This window comes from Marmota marmota, unplaced genomic scaffold (assembly GCF_001458135.2).
Source record: "Marmota marmota marmota unplaced genomic scaffold, marMar, whole genome shotgun sequence".
NCBI classification, from domain to species: Eukaryota; Metazoa; Chordata; class Mammalia; order Rodentia; family Sciuridae; genus Marmota; species Marmota marmota.
Genome location: NW_025999990.1, coordinates 21,575,313 through 21,593,384, shown reverse-complemented (window position 1 = coordinate 21,593,384; position 18,072 = coordinate 21,575,313). Strand labels below are relative to the sequence as shown.

At 46.7% G+C, this 18,072-nt stretch overlaps 1 protein-coding gene across 5 annotated transcripts in view; it reads left to right on the top strand.

The window, feature by feature from the left end:
• The window catches only part of Slc14a2 (solute carrier family 14 member 2), a 435,358-nt gene that overhangs the window by 398,359 nt on the left and 18,927 nt on the right, over positions 1-18,072 (top strand). For 2 of the 5 annotated variants that reach the window (XM_048806295.1, XM_015482241.2), the window contains 5 exons: positions 451-643; positions 3,244-3,391; positions 4,352-4,486; positions 4,874-4,923; positions 5,437-5,611. In XM_048806295.1, coding sequence (XP_048662252.1) covers positions 451-643; positions 3,244-3,391; positions 4,352-4,486; positions 4,874-4,923; positions 5,437-5,611 — 701 coding nt within the window. Of the gene's footprint in view, positions 1-450; positions 644-3,243; positions 3,392-4,351; positions 4,487-4,873; positions 4,924-5,436; positions 5,620-10,236; positions 11,010-14,244; positions 14,353-18,072 lie in introns of those variants that run through there. The other 3 variants (XM_048806296.1, XM_048806297.1, XM_048806298.1) reach the window with 3 other exon arrangements.

The window sequence follows — 18,072 nt, the reverse complement described above, 5'->3', positions numbered from 1 at the left end:
AGTTCTTAGTATTCTTGCTGAGTCCAGGCCTCCACAGGACCCATACACCATACCAGCCTCCTCCTAGGTCAGACTCCTAAAATGCTATCACAGCCCAGGACAATAGCTATTATCCATGCTGATTGTGAAAAGCAAGAATTGCATTTTTTTTTTTTTAGAATATATTGGTTTCATTTTCTCCATTTAAGAAACAAGGAAATGCTTAAATTAATTATAATGTATTCTATTTAAAATGTTTCAATATTTTCAAATTTTGTTTCTCATAGCTGTGAATTTAAGTTGAACATCTCATTTCCAATCCCAAAGCAATGGACCACTAGAATCTTGAGGGAGTCAGAAACGACTATAACAGGAGAGGGGAGGGCAGAGGGCACAGTGGCCAGAGCAGAAGGGACACTGTCAATGTAAGGGTACTCACAGTGATCGGCCCTCTGTCTCTTCCACCTTCAGCCCAGTTATCTCCAGTGCCCTGAGCACCGTCTTCAGCAAGTGGGACCTGCCAGTTTTCACGTTGCCCTTCAACATCGCTGTGACTCTGTACCTGGCAGCCACAGGCCACTACAACCTCTTCTTCCCCATGACGCTAGTAGAGCCTGTGTCCTCGGTACCCAATATCACCTGGACAGAGATTGAAATGCCCTTGGTGAGTTTCCCAATGGCGATGAGTTGAAGCCCCTCAATTCCATGGCAGATCCTCTTGCTTCCCAGCCTGTACCTTCCCCAGGTGCTCAGCTTCAGCTTCACCAGACACTGTCCTTGATAGTCCAGAAAGTGTGGCTGCCACATCCAGACACCCATTCAACAGAACATATTGAGCATCTGACATGTGCCAGGCAATTTTCCAGATATTGGGCATACACAAGGAAGAAAGCAACAGCCCTACCCTCCTGAAACCTACATTCTATAGAGGGGAAGAAATAACACAAGTGAACAAATAAGGGCTACGTTGACAGTACAGGATGATGTGATTGTGTGAAAAAAAAATATTAGATAAGATAGATAAAAGAGTAAGAGACTAAAACAAATGTTTAAAATTAGGATGTTACAGGTGTTACCAGTAGAAGACAATGGTTAAACTTTCACATACTCTCTGTATTAATGATTCTCAAGCAAAGGTGATTTTTGCTCCTTGGGGACATTAGGCAAGGTCTGAAGAAACCTTTTTATGTCAAGACCAGAGAAGTACTTCTGGAATACAGCAGGTGGGAGCTGTGTACCCCCTGCTCAACGTCCTATCATACACAAGACTGCTTCTCACCACCCTCAGCAAAGAATTCTAGTCCAAAATGTCTATAGGACCCAAGTTGAGAAACTCTGCTTGATATCCTACCATCACAAATGTACAGTTGCTGAGAATACACTGTCACCCATCCTCTGGCCTTTGGGAATATGGACCCATTGTCCCTGGCCCACATCCAAAAGTCACTATTTAAGCACCCACCATAGGAACATGCGGCTTGACCAGAGAGAAAGGCCCACTCCACACTGTGAGGTCGGACAACCCAGTCAGTGCTGAGGGGACCTGTGTGATGTGGGTCACAGAGAAGAGGACCCTCTTACTCCTCCTCAAAATAAACAATGAGAAAGCAGGTGAACCAAATCTGGATACCCTGAGGCCCAAGCTCGCCCTCCAACTCCGCGGCAGCCCACCACTCTAACAAACAGCATCCTTCTCTCCCACATCAGCCAAATCTGAATTTTGAAGAATCCATGCCACTTCCCTGTTTCTCTAAAGCATTGCAGGGGAAAGACTTCGTTTTGTTTAATCAGCTTGTTGTTGTTCGTGAGAATTATAAGGAGTGTGAAGAGGACCAGGTGCTCGGTAAATTTCCACCACACACCTGACTGCGCTTCACCCCAGGGTGTCAACTGGGCCTGGAGAGCAGGGTTAGGGGAAGACTGCACAGTTCACCAGGCTAAAATATGGACCCTGGCAGAGGAGCTTCATTCATTCATCTGCATATGGCTCTATTCCAAGGCCCCTTGTTCCCTCATTCCTCTCATTCTTGATTGCTTGAGCTTACAACTGTGTTCCCGGATGGACAGGTAGAAGCTGGATTCCCCTCAGCACTCCGCATCCCCTAGACATTGGCAGGTCATTGGGATCTTTGTTGAGTAGACTTCTAGCCTGTTCCACATGTAAGCTGAGTTCCCTGGTCTGGTACAAAGTATTTTCTGGAACCAATATATAACACTGGGTAGGGTCTACCCTGCCATTCCTTGCACAGGTTTATAAGCTAATCAATACATATTTTTATGCACCTTTTGTATACTCAGTCATAAAACACCCTATCCTCTAAGAATCCTATGACCCAGAGAAATGAGCTACAGAATTTTAAAGATGGAAGGACCTCTGCTAGGCCAGCCTCCTCATGTCGCAGAGGAAGACACCAGAGCCTGGAATGAGGAAGTGACACGCGTATGGTCACACAATGAGTTCCCTCTGGAAGCTGGAGTCCTGAATCCCTAGGCCAGTGCTCACCCTCCTCTACCCCTCTCCCTCTTTTCCTCTTTGACCTCAAAGGACTGCAGAGATATGGACAATTCAGCCTGGCCAAGGAAGGACTATTCAACCTCTGTCTCAAATCAGTCATCCCCAAGCCCTCCACCACCAGATCACTCTCAAGGCTCAGGGGTGTTGGGGCTGCGTGCCGTTCTTCAGCTGTTCCAGAACAGTACTTTATCACTCTGCTAAGTGGAAGAGCAGGGAAAACGCCTTCTCCTCCTTTCCAGGGGTAGAATAGAGAGCACCTAAAAGGATGTATCAGCCATGTGGGGGTGGTAAAGACCTGGCTATAGGTCAAGTTCAGAGGCTCTAGCTTAGGGAACTCACTCATCAAAATAACCTAGGATATCTCAGCTATTTGTAGATATTTCTAGGATTCCAGGAGGTTGAAAGGAAATCCCCTAGTGCCCTGAAACCCCAAAAGGCAGTCTGAGAAGGCCCTGCATTCTCTTCCCCTCCAAGCAGAAGCTGTGTGTTCCTCAGAAGCATCTGTGCCTGGACCCCATGTTGGGTCCTGCCCACCTGGGTGCATGAGGTTGCCAGATGCCTGGTAGGTGGTGGAGTGGGGAGCTATTTGTTCCATTTTTTGCCCTCCCCTGTTCTCACACTGGAGGGCACGGTCATCCTCCCGTTCCACCTCATTGCCCCCTCCAGGAATGGCTCAGCAGTGGCCCACAGTCCCGGTCTTTGCGTTATCAACTTATGCTCCAGTGACTCGGGTTCGGTTGATTTTGCAGCTGTTACAAGCCATCCCCGCTGGGGTTGGCCAGGTGTATGGCTGTGACAACCCCTGGACCGGCGGCATGATCCTGGTGGCTCTGTTCATCTCCTCCCCGCTCATCTGCTTACACGCAGCCATCGGGTCCATCGTGGGGATGTTAGCAGGTAAAGCACGGCCCCTGCTCGGATCCTCAGAATAATCGTTGTAGGGTCCGTTCTCCCCACACACAGCAAATATTCTAGACGTACTCTCTTCACTGGAGTTTTAAACACTGTCAGGGGTAGGAACTTAGTTTTCCTTTTTTCTGAGTCTCTAAAGGGAGCAGATTGCAATGTAGGGGGACGGCAGCTGCCTGTGGGGGAGGGGCGCAGGAAAGCCCAAGCTGGACACATGGCCAGCACTTTGGAGTTTTGCATAAGCTAAAAGGAAAAGTTTTCCCAAAATTGGATCAGCATTTCACAAGTGCAATTTCACCTTCCTCCACCTATGTACATACATAGACGGATATGCTGTGTACCACAAGAGCCAGAAATGAGGAAGGGAATGTTGGGAGTAGAAGCCTGTTTTTTACTTATTCCAATACTATTCAATATTCAAAGACGTTTGGAAGCAGCCACCTTAAACATTTTCAATTGGAAATACTCTCACACTCATCAAAAAATCACAAAAATAAATAATACCAGAGGTGCCCACTGAGTCCTTACCCAGACTTACCTGTTGTTTGCATCCTACCCCTGTGGCTATGACTCGCCTCTGTCTACATGTGCCTATAGTTGTAGACTCATAATTTTCAGCCATTGGACATGGAATTTTTAAAAATCAAATCACTCTTGGTAAAAATGCAGCTTCTCTGGCTAAAGGAGTGGGTAGGCTGGACTCCCACTTCCGCTGCCCGTCTGTCCAGCAGTAGTCACACCTCTGTGTGAAAACCCTGCCTTTGGAAAACTGTTTGGAAACCACTGCTTTCTTGCCATTGTCAGCTTCCTGAGACCAGAAGCCATCTGCAGAGATTCCTTTGATAGACAAGGTTGTAGGTATAGGGTGAAAAAACAGAAAGGAACTGAGACCTGGCACCATCCTCGGGGGTCCAGAATCACTCAGAAATACCACATCTCATTCCACAGCCCTGACGGTGGCCACGCCCTTCGAGACAATCTACATGGGCCTCTGGAGCTACAACTGCGTCCTCTCCTGCATCGCCATCGGGGGCATGTTCTACGCCCTCACCTGGCAGACCCACCTGCTGGCACTTGTCTGTGGTGGGTATTCGAGAAAGTGACAACAAAGTCAATTCTCTATTCCTATTCCTAGCTCCCTTGTTAGGTGCCTGAACTAGCTCATCCCCCAGATCAATAGGAACAAGATGTTTATTGTCTCCTGGCTCCATGCAAGTCCATCATGGACATGGGGAGGGAATAAAAGAATGTAAGACTTTAATGTCTTCCCTCATAGAATGCACCATCAGGTGGGAGATAACTGCAAAGATGTCAAACATACATGCCCCATGTCAGGGCACAGTGCAGACACCAAGGCTGCAGGAAAGAACACAGGAGCCCTGCTCTTGGTCTGGGCTCTGCCAGGGCAGTGGCTGGAGGGGGAGGGGGCAGGCTCTGGGAAGCTGACTGTTGGTCCTTGTAACTCCACAGCTCTGTTTTCTGCATACATGGGAGCAGCCCTTTCTAACATGATGGCGGTGGTAAGTTTGGACTCTGTCAAGCACCATCCTAAAGTGTTCCTGCCCTATCAGAGCTTCCGGATGCTTGGGTTCTTGTGCAAGGTCCTGAGTGGATTATGGTATCTGGTACTTAGTACTTCAATCAAGGCTTCACTAGGGTTTATCCAGAGAAGAATCTGTGCATGTACCTCTAGGAAGAGTGTGTGTGTGTGCGTGTGTGTGTGTGTGTGTGTGTGTGTGTGTGTGTGTTGAAAGAGAAAACAACAGAGAAGGACAGATGGCACTATAGAGATGATGTAGGAATCTATGTCAAGACCAATTTTTAGCTCGAGTATTAAGTGATTCTGATTTTGCCCAAAGGGACCACCTCAAATTCCTTGACCCACTCCTCAGACATTGAATTCAGGAACAGCAGTGCCTTCCCTAGAGAAGGATCCCCATTCTCAACCCCTACCACATCCTTCTCCCCCAGTGTCTCTAGCCCAACACAGGAGCCTAGAATCATTCTTCAGACCCCGATGCTTTTATTTCCAGGTGGCTGTACCACCAGGCACCTGGGCCTTCTGTATCTCCACCCTCATATTCCTGCTCCTGACAACCAACAACCCAGCCATCTACAAGCTCCCGCTCAGCAAGGTCACCTACCCGGAGGCCAACCGCATCTACTACCTGACAATGAAAAGCAGTGAAGAAGAGAAGTCTCCCAGCGGTGATTAGCCAGCTCTGGGCAGAGATGCTCTGCCCGGACCTTCTGTTCTCAACTCTGGGACAAGCAGCTCAGTGCTTCCTTCTTTGCCTTTTCTTGCACCTGTATGGAATCAGACACACCTGTCATTCCCTGTCCCTGCGGCTGATCTTCTTTCTCTGTCCAAATCCTCACAATTGTCCTCTTAATGGCCACGTTCAAGGAAGTCAGGGATGAGATTGCAGAGTTAGAAGGAAGAAGCATGTTTTACATTGTTGGTGTACAACCTAAAAATATTAAGTCTTTTGGAAAGGTGACTAAAAGGTGATCTTCTTGGACTGATTAATAAAACATAGATGCTATAGAATTAAACTTGCTGAGTGGCTCCTGGACAGACATGGAGTAGGGGACACGTGCTGGAGATGAAGGCACCCTAGGCGCAGAGCCAGTGGCTGATGGGGACCTCTGGCCACACTGCTGGAGTTTTCAAATCAAAACAGGGACAAGCAGGGGACTGAAAGTGTCTAAATAAGAAGTTCTGAATATTCACGCTTTCCCAAACTGGTGATTACTGCCCCTTTCCCAACACTCATGTTCAAAACCCTGTTTCTATATTATCATGTGAGCAAAATACCGGAGGGCTTACCCTAGCTGGACTCCCTGCTTCTCCGATGCTCCTTTCCCACCCTGAGGAATTTACAATTGCTTCAGGATCCACCCCCAGTGCCCCAGACCTTTGAACACTGGACTTCTCCCGTCATCTCCCACCTACATTTCGCTGAGATCATTTATCCTTTTTAGTTTTCCCCTTGCAATATGCCTTTTATTTTTGCAAAGAATCCTATACCACACATTCCTGGTAGTTCTATTATTTTCCACTGGGGTTTACTGTGAATCCTGGGATGTTACCTTTTATCATTCTTTCTTCTGTTTTCCATCTTCCCCTGCCTTACAACCTCTATTCTGGTTTGTTCATTCCTTGTTTAGAATCCTTCCTTGAGTATATTCTTCAAATAATACAAGAGAAAATAAGGTAGCATATTCCTGGACGCTGTGTCCACAGAGTTTCTTTCCCTTGATAGGAGAACGGCATTTTGACTGGGCACTGAGCCCCTAGGGTGCAACCCTGCCCCTCGGATGTCTATACATGTTCTTTCATTTTCTCTCAAGTGTTAAAATGAGAAATCTGAGGCCAATCTCATTCTTTTTCTTTTGTGAATAGCCCTTTCCTTCCTTCTAGGTGACCACAATCTCTTGTCTTTGAAGTTCAGAAATTTTGGGAAGCTACGCCGGGGAGTGTGTCTCCTCTCATCAGTCCTGCCTTTCCCTCTGCAAACTCCAGCCCTTCTTGAGCTCAGCCGGCTTTCTTCTAGCATTTACTTGATTACTGCTTTTCCCCCATCTCCTCTGTCTTCTCTCTCAGGAACTCCAATATCCATATGTTAGGCTTCCTCAAACTCTGGTCCAAGTTACTTATCTTCTTCCAGTTTTTACCATGCATAATTTTGCCCTGCTTTGACATATTTCTTCCACTTGATCTTTCAGCCACTGATTCATTTCCCAACACTAAACTTTCTTCCTTAGATTCAACTGATAAGTGTAATTTGGGATATAGATATAGCTATAGATACAGATAGATATACGTATATACATAGTCTTTGTTTTAGAAAAATCTTTGAGATTTGAGCTAAAATGAAACCCCTATGTGTGTTCATATTATTCTTTTGTTTTTATCTATCTCCTTTTGCTCCCCAAATCAAAGTTACCTTCTGGTAACTTGTAGCCCTAAACTTAGGCCCATTCCCCTTCTTCCATCCCATATGGGCCCCTGTGCTGATTGCCCAGAACCGTCCACCTGTGTTTGTGACCTAAGAAACTCTGTCTTCTGCCTGACCTCATTCACTCACTGACCAAGGAAACACTGTGTATAGAAATATTAATATGTTACTAAGTCCTGGGCTTGACAGTAACCGAACCAGTCCCTGCCTTTGAGAAATTTATTTTATGGGGATTTGCATGACCAGGTGAAGAGTCTTACCTGAGATAAAGATGAGGCTAAGCAATCTTCATCTTGAGGAAATTATCTGGTCGGGTTGGTCTTTTGTTTAGGAAATGTATCAGGCGTGATTTTAAGGGTTCCAGGAAAATAACTGTGCCTCTTTTCCTGTCCCCTGTGTTCCCATTACCTGCTACCAAAGCATTTCCAGCCATCCCTTTGATTTAAGGCTTTGAACCAGTTAAAACGTAAACAGCCCTGGGAGGGTAACAGAGTAAGCATGATCAATCATTTGCATCTTAGGTCGCAGGAGCCATTTCTGAGAATAGGTTCGATGAAAAGGGAGGGGAGAGCACAAAGAAACATGAGCAGCATATTTTAAGATAGTCTTTGGGAAGAAAAAAGAAAAGGGCATCCTGAGATAAGGCCAAGCTGGGTGAAGGAGGGTCTGGAGCACATGGTCCCACCAGAATGACTGTGAAGCTGGTTGTATTTGGCTTGAAAAGAAGATTTGGCTGAGGTCATGGCTGTGTGCAGTAAGAGGAAACACGTGTGGAATAAGTCAGCTAGACGTCCCCCCAGAGCACGGGGCACAGAGGTGGGAGTGGTGAGCAGGCCCCCTGAATCTGTGGAGAGGGATGCATCATAGCAACGGCGGAGCCTGAGCACAAGTGTCCTGTGAGACTCTCAGGCCCCTACTTGGCATCGCAGGGCTGAAGGCCTGCAGGGGACATTGGCTTTGGGTGGAGTTAAACCAAATGACCACTGCAGGTACTCTCCTCCAACTCCAAATTTCTGTGATTCTGTGGCCCTGAGCTCCTGCCAAGGAATAAGGTGGAAAATCACTAAGGTGACAAAAACTCTTGGGGACAAAAGTTCAAAATGTACCATTATTGTCCTTACAGCTTTTCCTAAAGCTTGACCAGTTAGTCATTTGGTCCGTTTTACCAAAATGCTCAGCATAGTTGCTTGGAGGACCAGTGTCTCTCAGCTGGCCCTTCTCCTTGACCTGCTCCTCCCGACCCTCTCCCCTCTGGGGGATTCTTCTTCCTGTCCATCCTCTAAGCTCTGACCGTCACTTGGTCTTCCTGGCCTGTGTCTGTGGCTGCATCAAACGGATGTGCCCCAGTTTGTTCATGGTCCCTGTGTGAGTCTCAGCTTTGTTCTCTTAGGCCCTAAAGGTTGTGAGGGCCTGGGGACAGCTATCACATAAAACCAGGTGGGGAATGAAAGTTTCAGTGTGGGCATGATTTCTACTCAATAAACTGCAGTCTCACTTGGCAGCTTTAAAGGTATTCACATTTTATGTGAGATTTTTTTTTGACTTGCCTGGTTTTTCTCGCCTCTAGCCATTCAGAGCAGATAGAAGGACCCATAGGGACCCCTTCTACCTCTTGTGGAACTAGAAATTCTAAGGCCCCAAGGAGGGGGTGGGAGAATGGCAAGTCCTTTTTAACCCTTTGCACATTGGTAACTAAGAGCCCCCAGTTCCCTGCTACAGCTACTGGGGCTGCTGGAGCCCAAGGAAGCAGCGATTTGCTTGCATTTTACAAGCTCGGGATTGGTTCTCTCCACAGGACCTTGGCCCCTTCCCCTGGAGGAATCTGACTGCCCTGAGTTAACTCTGGGAATTCGTTTCATTATTCTCCCTCCACAAGATCAGAAATGTAGCATTGTGAAGAAAACATCATTCTGAAGTGAATTCTGGTTGACTGAGCCTTCAAGGAAAGAGTCTCTTGCACAAACAGATCTCTTAGATAGTCCTCAATACCTGGGTTCCAGACTTTGGTACAACCCACAGGGCACAAGATTCCATCTCAGCTTTTTGCTGCCTGGGAAGTGCTGGATTACCCTGCCCTGGGTCTCACATGCCAATGTGTGTGACAGACACTACACTCCTAGGAGCTATGGTTCCTTTCAGCTCAGGACTCATGATGAGCTTCCTAGATGGCTTCTCCAGGGGACATCATTTCCTTTCTTTTCAACTTGGTTCCATATTCTTCCCAAGTGGCATCTGTCTGTTATGTTTGGGTGGGTGGATGCTCAGGGAGCCAGAGTGAGCTCACTACAAGAAGTTCAGGAGCCCTTAGAAGAGGCCAGAGAAAGATGGCAAGGGGCGAGCATCAGGGCCTGAGCCAAGAGACTAAGTGACGGGGGACAAAGAAAAGGTGAAGGCTTGCATTGCCCAGAAGATACCAAGGCCCTGACCCAGCACACCCAGGAAGGCCCCTGTGCTGGGAACCACCTGCTCTTGCACACTCGGCCTCTCCCTGGAATGCAGAGGCCTCCTGGATGCTCCTACCCTCTCCTGCCTCCAAAGCACTTCCCTAAGCAGGAACCCTCTTCAGCAGTTCCGAAACACCTGGTGCTGTGGGACGGGGACCTTTGACGTCAGCGGGGGAGTCTGTCTACTCAGGTGTAGCTAATTTCCTCAGTGTGAGGTTCTGCTTCTCATCCTGAGTAAGGCCCACACTCCACCTCTGAGTGTGTATTTGGGGGTGGGGTGGTACGTCAGTCTGGGATTGATGACCCATCATACTAGCCAAACAAAGCATGTTTGGATTGGGCCCCCTCCCCAACCTCCAGCCCACCAGACCCCATGGCCTCATGGGACTTGGGAGGGCCTGCTTTCATAATATAGAGATCTCAGAGTTCTTTCTTGACACAGGGGTTAGGTCATGCCCTTCTTGCTGTGAGAGGGTCCCGCAGAGCCCTCCCGGCCCCAGTCGGCAAGAGTTAGGAGGAAAGGTCTGAAAATTTCCATAGAACCAGAAAGACAAGATCTAGCATACGCTGTGCAAAAATTTCCATGGAGACGCTGATGGCAAAACTGCTCCCCAGTCTGCACCCCGCCTGGATGGGGAATTAAAGGAGCTTATTGAGGTTGGAAGGCAAATTGGCCCCCAGAGGAGACAACACTTAGATAATTGCTTTAAAGGCAAATGCTAGAGCTAGAATTCTAATGAGAAGAGGTGACGCCTCGAGACAGCAGGGCGGCTACTAGACATCCCAGCTCTGCCCTTTGAAGGAAAGCTGCCTGGTCCCCCAGCTGGGGAACCATGGTAGCTGGCACTCACCTTCCCCTGGGGGTTTAGGAAGTCATCTTTTGACAGGAAAGCCAGAGAGAGAGGGAGTGCTGCAGAAGGGGCATTTGTCCCTCCTGTCCCTACTCCTCCTCCGTAGTGCCCTTCCCTAACCCGCAGACTTGACCGGAATGGGTTTAGGGGATGCACATTGATGAGTTTACAGAAAGTCAGCAAGAGGATGCCTGGAGGGCTCGGGGAGGTGAGGAAGTTTGAGTTTAGGAGAAATCACAGCACCTGGAGCTGAGGACCACAGACGCTGCCCATTTGGAAAGAAGTTTCTTCCCGAGTCCTGACGGTCTAGATTCCTCCAGCCCTGTGCAGGAAACCCAAAGGAGCCCAGGTAAGAGATGGCTGGGGAAAAGAAGTGGACCACGTAGATCCCCAGCCAACAGCAACATAGGGCACTTCAAAGGAAAAGTTTTAACTCTTTCTTCTGTTGAACTGCATCTGGGAAAGACTGTCATGGAGTGAGAAACTCACTAAGAAATCCAGATAGAAGCTAGGTTTTGGAAACTTTGAGATGAAATGGCTCTTGAGTATTTGTAGCTCAAACTCTGTATTTTATAGACGAGGAAACCACGGCTAGCCAGAGATGTGTCCAGGGGACTAAAGAGCCTGGGCAAAAGTCCAGGATCCTAACATGCAACCCTGGGTGCTACATGCTCACCTGGTGATGAAACCAGGCCAATTTACCAGCCTTCTATCCCCCCTCCACTTGCCCACTGGAAGGGCTTTATAGCATTTGTCACCCTTCCCACAGGCTATGACCCCCCCAGCTCTGACATCACCAGTATGGCTCCCAGGGCTGTGCTGCATTGGGTTGAGCCTCTGGGAAGTAACTTCTGGTTAATGAGGTAGCATTGAAAATGTTCTGCAAGCACTCACTACCTGCTGCTTCCAGAGCTGAGCACTGCTCCATGTCCCTGGCTTGTCTCCTTAGGTCCTATATGCCTTCTGCAGAAGAACAGGACCAACTAGTCTCCACTCACATCTTAACCTCACAGCTCCTCACAACCGAAGTCCTCAGTAACCCCTCTCACATACCCATCTGAGATTACCATAGACTTATTCTGTGTAGCTACTGAGAAGATGTTTCTGGAAGACAGACGCAGGCCATAAGAAGCAACATTTCATGATATTGAAGTTATCTAAGTCAAAAGTGGATAGCCTGTAAGGTTGGTGACCTCCTCCAAGACAGGCAGCCGGTGATATGAGCCTTGGCACACTTGCTGGCAAAATCCATCCTGCAAGGCTTGGCTATGTCTGCGGCTCTGCTTGTGGTCAAAACCCTGGCTTCCATGTACCCCTTCTCTCAAATGTGTGTGAAATCTACAACCTTCTGTGAGGCTGGGAGAGAACTTAAGTTTACTCTTAAGTGTCAAATCTGGCTGATTGGTATTGGTTTTATGGATAACCGGGTTAAGAAGGATTCTTAGGCTGCATCTAAACTTAGTGGAAAAAAACTCTGTACCCAAATAGCTATGTCTACCACAGAAAATGAGGGGAGGGTACAGAAAAGAATTGCAGGGGACAGAGTATGGAAATGTTTCCACAAGAAAAAAAAAAACTAACATATAATGGCCCAGAATTTTCCTTGGCTTTTTCATGGGTGTCACAAAAGTGATGACACATGAGTGTTTATGATTTTGTGCAACTTTTGTTACTCCTCTCAAAATATGAATTATTTCATAATTTTCTTAATTTAAAAAGTCACAAACCCATTGCTATTATTTAGAAACCTCCAACTATCAGTAAAACACCTATTTGCAGGAAAAAAGAATTAAATCAGGAGGTTGAAACCTGGCTTCATAACTAACCAGTTAGATAGTCTTAGGTAAGCCACTCCTCTCTGGGCCTCAGTTTCCTTCTGCCAAAGCCTAGATATTCAGATCACCTGGTTAAGGAAAAACATGTATTGCAAAGTGGTTTCAGTAGGTTGGAAAGTATTTATGGAGTACTTTTCATGTGTGTTGCAAATATCAGTATAAAACTCTACTGTGCACTTGTACAGGTGCTATCTAGAGTACTTTCCCCACACCATGGGCAATCGGAGCACGTGGATTCATGTGGGCCAGCAAGCCAGGGATAGCTTTCTGGGGGAGTAGAACATGACCCAGATGATGAAACATACCTAGAACTTAGGCAAGAGAAAAGAGGAGGAAGCACAGAGAGCAGTGAACAAGTCAGCATGGGCCCAGTAGGATGCATGTTGGAAGAAAAGATGGTGAAGTTCACCATATTGTGGAACATCTGCAAAGTCCAGCAGAGGAGTTGGAGCATTATGCTCTTGGCAACAGGGAACTATGTGGATTATTGAGTAAGAAAGTGACATAAAGATATGATCAAGCAATAGAAGCATAGAATGGGTTGAAAGGAGAAAGGCCAAGATCAGGGAGACTGGTAATGTGGGCATGCAGTTGTGAGGGCATGGGTTGGGTGTTTACAGTGAGCAGAGAGTGCAAAGCCATTCCAGAAGATGGGTCAGGACCCACCCCAGTTACAGATGGGGTGCTCTTTGGATTCTCTTTAATTTCATTTATGAGGTTATCATAAAGTATTGTGAAGCTAATTGAGATATCAACTCATTTATGATCATTAATGTCTTCCCCATGAAGTGAGTCGAAGACACCAAAAGAAATAAATCCAGGCAATTCCATAGGTCAGCTGGGAGCTGGGCAGGGAAGGAGCAGAGAACGAGTTGAAATCATCAACTGTGAGGCTTATTTTACAGTTATGGTGACTCCTATCTCACCTTCCTAAAAAATTTTTAAAAATCAGGTACCTAAGAAGCTGGAGTTTCCAAACAATTTATCTCCAAATGTTCCTATAAGCCAGGTCTTCCTCTTTACCTCGCCTGCTCTCAACCCACCTCCAGCCAGTTCTATTAGGAAGGTGCAGGCAGACTGTGGGGTTTTACTTGAGGAAAGGGGACTACAGTTCTAGAAAAATAAATTCTAGAATATGCTATTGAGCCCTTGCATTCGAAAGCAAAATTAACTGACAGACCAAAAATAAAACCCTCATGGGAAGTAATGTTTAGGAAAATAAATCTTAAGACTACGAGGCAAAAGACAGAGCAGACCTATATAACACCTCCTTCTGGCCTTGACAATAGCTGTGTGACCACAAGCAAGTCACTCCATGCTCTAGGCCTCAGTTTCCCAATCCATAAAATCAGAGGGACTAGAGAATCTCAGAAGTCCATGCCTCTGATAGTTATCCTCCAAACTATCAACTAAATACAGAAAAAGAGGTCACAAGCATCCATTTCTCTGTGTGTGTGTGTGTGTGTGTGTGTGTGTGTATGAGAGCTTTGCACTAGAACATGTAATTTCCAGTCCTCGACTTCCACATAGGGAAACATCTGCCCAAATTGTGGCCAAAGCATAATCATGTAGAACATTTTGTAGGAAAAATCAAACTATATAGATGTGTTACCTCAAAAAAAAAAAAAAGTCATTGACGTTGCAGCTAGGAAATTGCCCTGTAGTGTGTGGGTGTGTCCCCAAACAGCAGAGTGAGGGAATAAGAGGCCCAGGGAGCAGGGACGGATGACAAACACCTCTCGATGGTAGATTGCAGATGCTCCATGTGTTGATACTGCGTGTGATGCATGGCCGGCATTGATGCGCCTCCAGGAGAGGGCAAACCCTGATCCAAACCTGAGAGACAACCTGTAGAAGGTATGTAAGCGTTGGCCTTTTGGGGTTGATTTTTAGAAAGACAGACCAGATCATTTTCCTCTTCTGAAAGACATCAAATAGGGTTCAGGTGTGTTTTGTTACCTCAAAAAAATTGTAATAAGCCTCAAAATTTGATTTCACAGGTGGGCTCTTCTGTAGAATCTTTTTTTACCACTGATAATTTGAAAGGCTGGCATCTCCTGTGCATTAGGGGTCAGTAGAGGCAGGAGCTCTTGGGGACCACTGTTCCCCAGAGAAGGTGTTTCTGAAACCAATCAGTGCAGCTCAGACTATTCTCTCCTTCTGAATCAATGGGAGAAAGCATCACGGGAGGCTTGCTGTTAAAACACGGGAGGGTGGCAGTCCTGGAGGGCAAAGACCATGCCCCTAAAGTGGTCCTGAATGGCCCCTGTCGTGAAGCTACTTGCATAGGAACACTTCATGAGCCTGTTGGAGGGGGAAGAATGGCTGTTTCCTGCACCAAGTGTCATGCCAGGGAGCGATTTGGCCACTGAGTTACTGAGAACAGAGCTATACCCCTGAGTGCCTCAGCATCTGTGTAGCCATGTCCAAGGAGCAGAGAAACATGATGGCCAGTGTCCTTGGGGCCCACATCTGTTTACTGAACCAGGCCACTCGAGTTCTAGTTTCTGTGTGTGTCTGATGTTTGAGGGAGGGCGACATGATAAAAGCACTTATTGAGCACCTAGTGTGAACAAAATTTATACTTGGGATAGAGGCCCAGCCCCACCTTTAAGCAGTCTTGGGCTTCATGGCCAGATGGAATAAACCCATGTAACATCTGGTGATCAAAACAAATCGCATCAAGCCAGATCTCGATCTTCCTTGGCCTGTTTTCTTCTTTCTCATTAACTGAGTTCTTCCAGCCCCTCTTACAGGACCATTTTATCAACCACCATCTATAAACTTCCATCCTTTTAGCCAAGTAATTCAAAATAGTCATCCCTCAACTTCCAAAATCTACACAACTCAACTATAAATTCTGTCATCCTCCAAAAGCTTTCCACCTCTATTTCAATATTTATCAATCATTTAACATTTGCCATAAGAAATATTATTTTTAAAATAGTTCATACTCTGGGGTATCCAACGACTATACTATTCAGAAATTAAAATTTGCAGATTCAACTACACTTCTGAGTGCCTATGGTATACCTGGTACCTGATAAGTACCAGGGGTGCTAAAGGAAGTTAGTATGATCCTGGCTGTCAAGGACCTCACCGTCCTATTAAGGTGACAGTCGGGAACAAATGATTAATCCTCAGTAAGGGGCAGCACAGGTAGGTGTAAAATATTAGGTGTCTGAGACAGAGGATGGATCCTTCCAGTGCCATCTGAGGGGAGTTTGTCCTTTCTAAAGAAGTCCCCAAGGGAGAAGCACTGCCAAATTATTTTCCAGAGCATTTTGCAAGCATGATCTCATTTTATTACAGAATGAGAAAGAAATGGCAGGTATGCCTCTGAGATGTCTGTCTCATTCACAGGTAGGATTTGCAAGGTCAGCCCGACAGATCCTAAGCACATTTTCCAGGGAGAATTGCATGCCTGCACTTGAGGAAACTGTGAGGTCACATGACTTGCAAAAGGCCAAGCAAAAATTAGTGACTTCTGGTTCTCAGTCAGTGTTGTTTTCTTTTTTTTCCCCACCACACCAATGGTACATCTCATTTCTAGAACTTTTGATAGACATGCTCATAATATTCTTGAAATTGCCTTTATCCATTATGAAAGTCTTGAGAATTTGTCCCAGAGGCCAGCAGTAAATTGCTATCACCTTCACTTTAAGGGTTTGCCAGCCTTGGGAAGCTGGTTATTTCATCTCCAATCTTCTTTGTGGCATTTGTTCCCACCTCTCAATCTCAACCCTCCCAGACACAGCCTGAAGGGCTGCAGCCCAGCACTTCAATATCACCCATACGACAAAGGTGCCTCTTAGTGTTTGTTTTGCTGAGGTTTTGTTTTTATGTTGTTTTGTTTCATGGCTTCTGGGTTCTGAGCAGGCACAGAATCGGAGCTACTAAATATGCAGACCAGGGGGACAGAGGCTGAGCCACCAGGCTTCTGCAGCCACCTGTATGATGTAGGACAGATGAGGCTAGATGCCAGAGGAAGTCTCAGGAAGCAGGTTTATTTAAGCTGCAATGGTCCAGAGGGGCTGATTCCTAAAAATCTCTGGATCCCAAGTCTTGAAATTCTTTTAGATTTCTACTCAGTGGGATAGTTACAGGACAGTGGGAGTGGGTGGGAACATAACAGTTACTCTTTGTCCCATATTCTTAGGCTAGAGAGAGGTTTCACACATTTTGTCTACAAACCTGGCATTTACAAGAAAGAGGAAGCTTCAAACCACATTTGAGCTCTTTGCAGAACTCCTGTGAAATCCTGTTGACAGTCCTGTAAAAGTCTTTCTGACAAGAGAAGAAGCTTAATTATGGTGGGGGAGGGTTCTTTGGGGTGGGGGGTACGTGCTCTGCTTCATGTAAGCCCTGCCTGATGGATAAGCTCAGCCTCACCCGCACCTCGGCCCGCAAGCCCAGCTCGCCCTACCTCTGCTAGTATACAACTCAGTGAACAAAATCTAGGGTATCTTAACAACCAGCAATTTTCCCTTTGGATTGCCAAGACTTTCGGATAAATGTTGCTTTGGTTTGCTAAACTGAAGGACCCTCTTTGTACATATGAAAAATAACACAGGCTCATAGGCAGCATGTGTTGTCCCCTTTGATATCCAGGACCAGGTCCCAGGATAAAAAGAAAGGAAGACACGTCTGTGCTGCACCGTGCAGCCAGCCCTGGGTGGAGAGAGCAGCAAAATGAGCATCAAGAGACCTGATGCGATTTGCAGCTCTGCCGAGATTAATGAGCTGTGTGTCCTGGAGAGTTGATTTCCTTAGACAGGGGAGGCGGGCTGTGATCCCGAAACTCCCTTCAATTCTGCGTTTATGATGCTAAGGTTAAAATACAGCTCTGCCAAGGAGATGGCTGGGTGGCCAGCACTCGTTATACGAGGAACAAGAAGCAATGCTCCAACAGAGATGCCCTCCCAGTCTGACAGATGTGCGCTGGGGATTGACATTATGGGAGAACACCCTGCTTTGTCAGTGGTGCAAGGATGCCCCTTCCATTCTCACCCTGCATGAACCCTGTCTGCAGAGGTGTCTGGGGGCAAGCTGACTTCCGGGTGTCTCTGTGGTGCATTGTTGACTTCCACTCCCCAGCTTGGGATGAGGCTGAAGGCTGACCCACACACAGGATGCCTAACAGTAACTGCTTCTCCACCTGAGCCAGAGGGAAGGGACAGTCTTTTGTTACCTTTCAATCTAAAAGACTAAGCAAGGCCTCATTCTTTGTTCATGCATACCCGCAGACTCTTGGGGTTTTGTTCCTCCTGTGTTCTGAGCTTTGTTAAAGTTGTCCCTAGAGGGGCTGGGTTGTGGCTCAGGAGTAGAGTACTCGCCTCGCACCTGTGAGACCTGGGTTCAATCCACAGCACCACGTAAAAATAAATAAGTGAAATAAAGGTATTGTGTCCAACTACAACTAAAATAAATAAATAAATAAAGTTGTCCCTAGAACAGTGTGATGGAGACCAGTGTTTTCAGATTTCAATGTACCTCCAAATCAGCAGGTTTCTTGCTTGAAAGCAGATTTCAACTCAGCAGGTTGGGGATGAAACATTCCTGGCAAGCTCCCTAGTG